General features: G+C 48.0%; 1 protein-coding gene across 1 annotated transcript in view; it reads left to right on the top strand.

Moving 5' to 3' along the window:
• The first annotated feature begins 2,838 nt into the window (after positions 1–2,838).
• The window catches only part of TMEM163 (transmembrane protein 163), a 240,666-nt gene continuing 232,689 nt past the window's right edge, over positions 2,839–10,815 (top strand). The window contains exons 1-2 of the mRNA XM_045479622.1: positions 2,839–3,150; positions 8,697–8,816. Coding sequence (XP_045335578.1) covers positions 2,949–3,150; positions 8,697–8,816 — 322 coding nt within the window. The 5' untranslated portion in view covers positions 2,839–2,948. The remainder of the gene's footprint in view (positions 3,151–8,696; positions 8,817–10,815) is intronic.

The following is a 10,815-nucleotide window of genomic DNA, read 5'->3' as shown; positions in this document are numbered from 1 at the left end:
GATAGTAGTAGTTGAGTAACGGAGACAATGCACGTAAAACACTTAGCAAGGTGCCTGGCACGCGGTATGTCCTCCAAGAATGTAAGCTAATATTATCTCCCAATCAGTAGAGATTGGGGGAACACTGTGTCCTTGGCATCCAGGTAGATGTGGGTGGGTGAGTGGAAACGAGGATCAGACAAGCACCACATTTCCTGCCTCACACTTGAAATAAGCAGTGAATTATTAAACAGTTACAGTTCACAAAAAGGAGCACCCAGGGGGAGCTGGAGTCAGATAAATCTTTCCGGAGGAGACAAGAATGACTTAGTGAACTAGGGCAGCTGGAACTTGAAGGAAAATATATTTATTCCATGAATAATAAATAACTCCTAGATTCTTACTTCTCAAAGTGTGGTCTTCAGATCAGCAACTCAGCAGCACCTGGAGGTTTGCAAGGAATCTCAGCCTCCATCCCAAACCAACTGTTAGAATCTGCCTTTTAACACGAAGCCCAGGTATGCACCTGCACATTCACATTTCAGAGGTGCTGAAGTAGAGAATCAATTGATGAACCAGAAGAAAGAACAATGCTACATGCTCCTTTGAGAGAACACAAACCTTGTGGGGGGAGGGGGGAGAGAGAGAGCACGCGAGAGAGCGCCAGCGAGCAGGGGTGTGTGCATGCATGCAGGGGCAGAGCTACAGTCCACATTGTAGAGGGTGGTAAGGTAATGAGAATTACAATGTGGTCCCGGAACAATCTACACCAGGAGATGTATGTGTGTATGTGTGTGTGATATGCAAACGAAGATTCCTAGCCAGACCCCAGAATCCATTAAGTCAGAATCTTGAGGAGCTGTACAGGATCAGCATTTAAACAAATAAATAACTTCCCAAGTGATTCTTAGAATGGGAAAGGAGCTTAAAAAATACCCAAGCTAAGATTCCAGACCAGACCAATTTCATCACCTATGATATCAGATTTCCAGCAGCAGCAGCAGCAGCAGAGCCCTGCGTATTTTTGTTCTTAAAGTCTCCTCTCCGTGATTCTACTGTTTGAGAGCCACTGACAAGAGGGATCAAGTGGGGATAACCTAGAGGGAAAAAGTCTAGGTGAGCACGAGCAACGAACGAGGTGGGGGAAGGTGTCTGCAGTATCTGAAGGCTTGTCTGTCTCCAGGACAGGACCAGGACTGGTGGGTATAAGTATTCATGGTTTTTTAAATCCAAGCAGTGATTTTCCTTCTTTTCATTTTTTCTTACTTCCCTTGCTCCCTCTTTCCCTATCAAGAAAGGACATTTGAAATGACCTAGTCCAACCCTTTCAGTCTGTACAGAAATTAGTGGTTAAAAAGGTAAAGTGAGTAGGGGCCCCTGGGTGCCTCAGTAGTTTAAGGCTCCGACTTTGGCTCAAGTCATGATCCAGCTGTTGGTGAGTTCGAGCCCAGGGTCTGGCCCTGTGCTGAGGGCTCAGAGCCTGGAGCCTGCTTCAGATTCTGTTTCCCTCTCTCTCTGCCCAACCCCCGCTAGCGCTCGGTCTCTCTCTCTCTCTCTCTCAAAAATAAATAAACATTAAAAAAAAAGTTAAAAAAGGTAAAGTGAGTTGGCCAAGGTCAACTAAGCTTTTCTCATCCCAACCCGACAACACAAAGTAAAACGAGACATTCTTCCCGTTTATAGTGTACACTGCACCACAAAGACATTTAAATTCCACTCTGATTTCGGTTGTAGGCAAAATGAAAATGAGAAAGGAAACTGGTTACTCTTCAAAAAAGCGTGCTTCTTCAAAAAAGTAGGCAGGCTTTAAGTGAGGAGCTGGCATTTTAAGGGACTCATTAAATTTGAAGTCTGATGTTCACCTACAGATGAAATCTAGACTCTGGAGTTTTGATGTTGATACCGTTCAATTCAAGCTTAATCTAATAAACGGCCGGTCCCCGACAGCTCCCCGCTCCCCGCCCCCTGCCCCCTGCACCTCCCGGAGCTCTAAGAGAGCTGGCGTGGGCCTTGGCGTGGGCAAGGTGGTTGCCTCGTTGGGCAGACTAGCCCGACCGCTCGAGGGTGCGGGCTCCGCGCGGTCGGCTGCTCCAGGACAGTCAGGGGAGGCTTCTTGCAGGAGGGAGGCTTCCGTCCGAGTCTTGAAGAAATGGCAAGATTTGGATACCGCGAGAGGAAATAGCGAGCTGGCAGGGGACTAGCCAGGACAAAGGCCCAGGGATAGTTGCAATGGGGGAGCCTTGGCATCGAAACATCTTCTAGAGCTCGAGTGGTTCCAAGGTTGCCCGGTTCCCTTAAGTAGCTGGAGAGAAAAATTGGGAGGGCAATCAAAGCTCCTTAGAGGAAAGCCAGAGCCGGGAGGGCTTGGCGGCAGGTGAATCTCGTTTTCCCGCGATGGGCGGTGAGGATGGTAACCCAGGTGGAGACCCTGCACAGCCTCGGAAGCTAGTGCAGCTCAGGAGGAGAAAGGACGTCAAATTAGGGCGCTGCCCGCTCTCCTGCGCGAACGCGGCCGTCACCTTCCCGGACGGCTGGGGAACCGGGTCCGAGCGCGTCCCCTCCGGGCACCATCCCGCGGCGCGGGTGGGGCCGGTCTCCCGTCACACCCTCGTCAGCCCCCCTCCTTCCCCCCTCCCAGCAGTTCCCGCGAGCCTCCGGGCGCCGGGCTCGGCAGGATCCCTCCCTCCCCACCGGCCTCGGGGCTCGGGCTCGGGCGCCGGGGCCTTGGGGCGGGTCCCTGCAGCCCGCACCTGCCCCCGTGGGCGGAGCGCGGCGGCGACGCGCAGCCCCAGCCTCTGCCACCCGCCGCGCTAGCCGCGCGGCTCTCCAACACCCCCGCCCCGCCTGCTGTCGGCGCACCTCCGCTCCTCGGCGCCCGTCCTCCCTCCGCGAGCGGTCGGTCCGTCCCTCTGCCGGTCCTAAGCCGCGGCGCCTCGCACTTCTGACTCGAGTCCCCGCCGCCTCGCGCCATGGAGCCGGCCGCGGGCAGCGAGCGCCGCAGCCCCCCGGGCCCCGCGGTCCCGGCGCCGCCCCGGGGCCACGAGCCCTCGGCCGCCGCCCCCGGCCCGGGCCCGCAGAACTACCCAGCGCGAGAGCCGCCCAAGCCCGACGAGGAGCGGCAGCTGCGGATCAGCGAGAGCGGCCAGTTCAGCGACGGGCTGGAGGATCGAGGTGAGCGCACGCCGGCACGGCCCCTTTCTCCCGGCCGGCCAGGCGAGGCGAGGCGAGGCGCGGAGCCGCTGCTCCGGGCGCGCCTCTCCCGACTCGCAGGTTGGCGGGGCGCGGTGCTCGGCGCCTCGGGGCGCTCGGGGGCGCGGGGCCGGGACTTCCCCGCGAGGGCGCGGAGCGCGGCAGCCCCACCTCCTGGGGCCAGCGCCGCCCGGGCAGCCGCTCCTTCCCCGGAGCCCCAGAACCGGGCAGCCTCCGGGCCGACCTCGCGCGGGCCCGTGCTCTCCTCTCGGCCAGCCCGCTGGAAAAGTTTGCGGGGGGCGGTTTTTTGCTTGTGGAGCCCCGTGCTCCCGGGGGACTGCGGGCCCGGCTCAGCTCGGAGGGTCCTGAGCTCGGTGCATCCTCCTTCCAAGCTCCCTTCGGCCCCCGGCGGCTCCCCGGGAGAACTTCCGTCTGCGGGTTTAGCCTCGGGGAGCTGGTCCATAGAGCCTAGCTGGCTGTCCTGGCAAGGCAAGTCCGGCGGCCCCTGGCCCTCACTTACAGGGGATCCAGTTTACCACGGGTCGCTGCCCCGGTGATGGGAGCAGAGGACCGGGGCACTTGTGCTTGGACCACCAACTTCCTCTGGATGGATGCCACTGAAACCTGGTGCTTTCTGGAGCGCACGTCCCCAGCCCCTCCTGAGACACTGGCCTGGAATCCCGAGAACGTCCCTTTCCTGGGAGGCCAACCCTAACTTCCCGACACACAGCCGATGCCCCCTTTGAGTTGCCCGCACGAAACCGGAGAGACTCCGTTGTTCATTCCCGTGCCTCTTCTCCTCCATCCCTCTTTCCCTCCCTGCTTCGTTTCCTTTCCGCCTGGAGGGAGCCGTTTTCTTGGCCACGTCTATATTCTCTGCTTCTTAATCCAAATTCAGCTCGGCCCCCTCAAAAAAGACTCAGTGGTTGGGCTAAAACCGGTTAGTGGCCGAAGCGGCATTCTTGCAGCCAGGCCCTTGTCAGGGAGAGCCGGCTCATCGCCACTCCACCCCCTTTTCTTGGAAGCCTTATTTTGTTGGCTGTGGCGGATTTTTATATTTTCGTCTTAGCAGGTTTTCCGTCCTATTCTTAGTATCTCCTGTACATTTTTATTCCGGTTTAGTGTTCGGATGCACGATCTTTTTCCTCTTAGAAATTTTAAACTGTGGCATGTGAGATAGAATGACATGGAAACAGCAATCCCAGAGAACCGGCCGGGATTGCTCCGGGAGAGCTGGGGCTGTTCCAGTCATAACCTCTGTTGCGGTTCCTCTCCCCCCTGTTCCGATACAACTAGTTACTGTGACAGAGCCGAAGGTGGGTGACATCACCAGCACCCGACAAAACCCATCGGTTTTATTATGGGGCACGTTACTTACCTTTCCCTCTCTGCAACTAATATTGTAGGATTTAAACATTTTGTGTGGAAGAGCAACAGAAGAAGTCTGGGCTGAGCTTATTTTTGTAGCATTGCAGGTCATTTGTAAAAGCTGGCCTATTTCTCCCCACCCCACAAAACGGCAGGAGGAGAAAAAAGTGCCAGGGCGAGTTAATATTTAGCATCATTCTGTAGCTCGTGCTCAAGTGTAACAAGCCCTTGTGAATTAAATCTTAGGGTTCTTTTTCACTGGTCAAGTGAATTTCATTTTCCATTATATTATAGCATGAAAGCATTCACTGTTTATAAACTGTCACTGTGTGAAAGCACTGTATATCACACACAGCCTCTCTGTTAGGATGGACCCTGTCCTCCAAAGAACCCACTGCCGTGTGGCATTGAAAGCTGAAAGTCAGTGTGACATTCTTTTGTTTGACCTATTGCTGACAGGAAAGAGTTAATGATGGATGAATCATTTTTATTAAATAGACCAGGTTACCTGGGGAGGTTTATTGTAATTTTTTTGTGTTTGTGTTATTTTTTCTTAGGGGCTGCATCTTTCCCATATCGATTTTTGTATCCCTTGGGAACAGTTCGATTGCAGCTACCTTTTCCCTAATGGTGAGAGGGTTCGGGGAGGAGGAAGCCGAAGCACTCGCCTGCTGTGCATCTCTCCATCATGCCTGGCTTGCTTTTTTCTAGGCCTAAATATCTATAGGATGTGTGTGGGGGGCGGGGGGTGGGGTGTGGGTACCCTGGACATGTTACCTGTATTTGTCCTTGTCCTAACTTCCTTTGGAGCTATTAGACCTGGTTGCAGACTGTGTCTAACTCCCATCAAAAGCTTGCTTTGTTAGCCAGTATTTTAGGACTTTAGAGGTATTTTCTCCTTAGAAGTGATGTGGGCTGCTTCCCAGAAACCCAGCTAGCTGATAGTGCAGTGCCATTTGGTTGAGCCTTGCAGTCAGGGAGCAAGAGTTCTGTGGTCTAAGACTTATAGGGGTTAGACACCCCACAAATAGGCTAAGTTTATCTTGGGATTTCCACCCCCATTCTTTTAATATCCACTCTTCTTAACACAAGTATTTTCCCTTCATTGTGCTCCAAATCCTAAGTAGGCTTAGAGTGTTACATGCTTCTGCATTTCTTACTACCTTTCTATATAATAAAAATTCCCCATTTTTCCAGAAAATCCAAGTGTGACTATTATGAGAAAGCAATTGGGACTAATTCATACTAGCATGGAAATGACTAATGGCTTCAACCTAACCACATATATTTGCATTTCCCTCTCAAATCCTAAGTTATCAGTCTTTCATTCATACAATGCTTAAGCTTACTAATGTCAGGCCCAGATTACAAATATATGGAAACTGAGTGAGATTGGAAATCTGCATGTGTAGGCCTACTATGTTTAGCAAGGGACACAGCCCTGCATGCAATAAGCGGCCTGCCTTAGCTTCTCTAGGCTGGGCTGCCTTTTACTTGTGAAGCACAGCCTCCTGAAAACTTTAGGAATCCTCCTCACTGCTTGTGAGTTCGCGTGCAGCCAGTGTGGGGGCAGAGGTAGAGGCACCTGTATGTAGACAGGTCATTAATGGGTCTTCCTAGGTCATCATACTCCCCTTGGAGAAGTTTTTCCATTCTACGGGGAAAACCAGTAGGAGGAGATGATAAACAAAGGTTGGAAATGGGGAAGTACCTGCCTTCTTGGACAGTCTTCACATTACAATTATTCCAGTTTTTATTTTTTTATTAAAATGTTTTTTAATGTTAATTTTTTTATTTTTGAGAGACAGAGTACAAGTGTGTGTGGGGGAACAGAGAGAGAGAGAGAGAGAGAGAGACAGACAGATGGACAGACACAAAATCTGAAGCAGGCTCCAGGCGCTGAGCTCTCAGCACAGAGCCCGATGTGGGGCTCAGACCCACGGGCTGCAGGCTCATGACCTGAGCTGAAGTCAGTTGCTTAACCAACTGAGCCACCCAGGCACCCCTAATTTTTAAAATGGAAAATCTCTCGTGGGGGACACACACAGGATCAGATTTGGGGAGGGATCTCCAGTCCTGCTGCTTTGAGGACTCAGGTGCCCTCTTAGGGCAGTGCAGCCCACGTGCGCCAACCCCTGAGACTCCTTCAGCAGAGTGCTGACTCCTTCAGCAGAGTGCTGGTTCCCTGTGGGGTGAAGCATGTGGCAGGTGTGTGTGGTCAGGACCAGTCCTATTGTTGCAAACAGCTGGCTTTGGAAGGAAAAATAAATGTTATACGGCAGAATGGAAAACCCAGATCGTTGTCCTTTATCTTAGAAAATTAAATCCTCTAAAAGGAACCTTGTTTTTACCCCCAGTGGATAGGCCTCTTAAGATTGTTGGTGTCAGAATACGTAGCAAATGAACTGCTTATTTGAGTCAGTGCGTGAGTGTTACAGCTTCACTTCTCCTCAAAATCAATTGTCCAGAATGAAAGGAAAATTTTTATGTCCTTCTGGAAAAGGAAAATAAATGATTGGGAGGCTGTAGGACTCGCTTGATCTAGGTTGACTAGAACAGGAGACTGGGGTGATTGTCGTTGAAAATTAGAATAAGGTGTTGTATGGTAGCTAGGGGAAAAGTAGACAAAGGGAGAAAAATAGACAAGGGATTTTAATTTGAAATCATTTGTACCTAAGGCAGAATTTGAGTAGAGAGGTTTTTTCTTTTTTCATTCAAGTACATGTATTAAAGAAGGTTTGGGGAGATTTTTACAGTGAGGTGATAGAGATGTGTTTATATCTACCTTTTGTAACCTCTTCTACCTTTTGCTCTGATGTAAATCTACAGGTTTTGATTATTTAAAAATCTCTGGGCTGTAGGCTGGGTTCATTGGGCGGTCTCCTTGACATTTCCTCTTGCTTTGTTTAAGGACTTGTTCAAAGTGCTTGAGTCTGGGTAGTAAATGGAGTTGAGAAGTTTTATCAGGGTCTTTGTTGTAATTTTTGAAGAGGGTGCAGTATTCAGCAGCCAGAAGCTGAGTGTGGCGCCTCACTGGTCAAATGGGATGATGTCTTTTACGTGGTGTGCCAGGTGTGGTCTGTTGCATGCCATGAGACACTGTACAAATGGGTGCCTAAGCTTTGACCACCTATTTCTTCATTGTTTGGAGCTGGTAGGATGAAGCTTCACCTCTGAAAGGTGTATTGTGGGCTATTCAGCCAGAGATGTTGTTCTAAGCTCCTATTGATACGGAATGCATCACTGAATTTGGTTCTTCATGCAACTAAGAGATGCCATATACGATCTATTTCCAAAGAAGAAGAAAAAGTATAAATCAGGATCATGCTCAAGATGTTTTAGTCCTCAACCCAAGGCAAATGAAGCTTGAGCCTTGCCTCTTAAGACATCATGAATTTCTGTTGGTGTCAAGGACCCTCAACATTGAAAGCATCGGAGACAAAATCAAATCTTTCTTACACATGGCCTGCCCAGAAAGTGACCTCCGGTTTTAGCTTTCTTTAATAATCTGAAAGTTGTGTGACATAGCTTTGGTACAAAGCGATACATACTATAGAGCAGAAAGAGAAGGGAAGAAAACATGGCCTATAATGTAGGCCTGATGACCGTTGTTGGTTGTGATCAAAGAGAAATCCTCCTTCTCTTCCCGTTAATTGTTGAAGGGAGCAATGAAGGTATTTGGGGTTCGTGACTCTTTGGGAAAAGTTTCTTTGACCGAGTTGGGGCAGTGCTGGTGGATCAATGCAAATCAATGCCTACAGCTGAGGAGCCTGAATGCCCAGTTGAATGTGGACTAATTGTGCTGTTTTCTTAACTGAAGGGCCTTGTTAGGGCAACACTTACATAGCTGAGTTAATATGAGGGCAGGGGATGACCGATATGGTGAGTGGGTCTGTGGGCTCCTTCTAAAGTGTACAAGTGCTGTCACACTGCAAGAATCCATGTCCCGTATTGCTAGAGCCTATGATTTTTCAAGAGATGCCAGAGAGCCTGATTTCCATGTGAACTCTCCTAATTGTTAAAACACAGCGTGGGCCAAACAAAACACATCTTGGCCCACAGGCTGTCAGTTTGCAATCCTTGGATAAGAAAGTGTAGCTCTGGCTGTGGGTTTCTTAATAAGGAAATGTCTAACTTCCTTTTCTCCTTGTTTTTGTCAGGCTTACTAGAAAGCAGCACTCGACTCAAACCTCACGAAGCCCAGAACTACCGAAAGAAGGCGTTGTGGGTCTCCTGGTTCTCCATTATTGTCACCCTGGCCCTGGCGGTGGCTGCCTTTAGTAAGTAGCCCGAGTCCTGCTGATCGATCCGTGCTGCTGTTGTGTGTTTTATTCTCTGACTCCTGTGGGATGTGCTTTTGCTTTTAGTTGACTATTATTGACGAGTAAATTTTTGTAGATGGTAAGAGAGTCAGGGTACTTATAAATTAGTAAAATGGCTTCTCTGCAGAGGGAAGAGGTGGTTAAGAAGAAATGGAGAGGGACACTGGGAACCTTGGCTCTCATCAGTATGCCGGTTTGTGGCAGTGAATTCTGGCTGCCAGCTTGAATAGGGAAAATACTCTCTTGGTGGATGCCTTCAGCTTGGGCTGACATGTGACAAATCTATATCCTTGAGATTTGTATTTTGAGCCTAATGCAACCAGATGAGTACAATATTACAGTACATCTTCTCTCTGCCCCTTATATCTGTGTAAGGTTTGGATGAAAATCATGTGCACATTTTAATGAAAGAGAAATGGGAGGTCCTTTGTCAAGTTTTCACTGGCAATGCAAACAAAAACATTTATTACAATCAAGAAAAACTAAGATAATTGAACACTTTCTGCTTATGGATAATCTACTTTCTGTCTGTGGATAATCCTGTTTGGGTGTTAGGAAGCCCTCTGATGTGCATTTTCTCAGCTAACATTTGCAGCCTGAAGAAATGTGCATGTGCTATTAATTCTTATTAATTGTGCAGTGGTTTATAAGCTTAAGCAATGACATTAAGCTTCATCTCAACCTTGGTAGAAACCACCATGTTTTTTAATGCTGGGGTAAGAGGAATGTACTTTGTGCATTTTGTGATTGATTCATTACCTTAACAGGAAGATCTATATTCTTAGTGATAAGTGTCATGCAAGATGTCTCATGTGACATTCCTCAGTGGGAGAAGAAAGGGCTGTGTCTGCTGGAAGGGCTGTGTCTGCTCTGTGTGTGTTTAAAATTCTATTCTGCACAGATTGGCTGCTGGAAGTTGGTGTTGGCTCCCAAGAGGCAATATTAGAATTTGACCAAATGCTCCCTGCAAAACTAGGCATATATTACTTGACGCAATTTATATTGGAAACACTGTACCTTATCTTGGCTCTAGAAAAAGCCAAACATTTAGAAGCAGAGGGTAATGCATTTCAGAGTATAAACATTTACAGTGAGCCAGAAATCTAATCAAGAGAAATTCTGATTCCTGAAAATAGCTCTTCCTTCCTTCCTCTTGCCTCCTTTTTTTTTTTTTTTTTTTTTAAATGCTAAAGCAAGAATAACAAGTCCCTTTGAGGTCCCTGGAGGGTAATTTGGTTGTGGTGGCTGGTGGTGGGTTCTGGATCCACACCATCATTTACATATGTAAAGAAAGAGATGGTATGAGGGGTGGTGATTTCCCAATAGAATAATAGTTATTCAGACTTGTCCATGTGCCTAATAGAGCTGTTTTGATTTTATCATATGGGTGTTTGAATGGGGACGTGACTGTGAAGAAATACTGAACAAGCCTTTCCTTTGAGAGAATAATACTACATTTGATGTACTTAATCTCATAACCAGGAAAAACTATGAGGAAATTCTGGTTTCATATGTCATGCCTGATCAGTTGGGTTATCTTGAAAATTTTGTTCCATTTCCTTGAATAGGAAGAGACTGTTGCATAATGCATATGGAATTAGAATGTTGCTTTTGAAAAGGGTTTTCTTTTTCTTCTAAAACGATTTTAACTCTTTAGCAAGTATTTCATTTAAATCCTCTAAATTCTTGCCTATAAAATGTTGGCATTGGCCTATCATATCATGATCTGTGTTAATTTCTGTAGTACATTCAGTTTATTCCCAAGTTGGTTTCAAGTTAAATGAAAAAATGTAGGAGTTCTATTTTTCCCCACTTTAACTATGAAGAGTAGCTTTATTGTGTGTGTGTGCGTGTGCACGCACGCGTGTGTTTATATTTCATATTTTATTTTTATTTATTTATCTTTCTTAACATTTATTTATTATTAAGAGAAAGATACAGACAAAGCATGAGCATG

Source organism: Leopardus geoffroyi, chromosome C1 (genome assembly GCF_018350155.1).
Source record: "Leopardus geoffroyi isolate Oge1 chromosome C1, O.geoffroyi_Oge1_pat1.0, whole genome shotgun sequence".
Taxonomy (NCBI): domain Eukaryota; kingdom Metazoa; phylum Chordata; class Mammalia; order Carnivora; family Felidae; genus Leopardus; species Leopardus geoffroyi.
The sequence above is the reverse complement of the archived record's forward strand: the minus strand, read 5'-3'. Positions and strand labels throughout refer to the sequence as shown.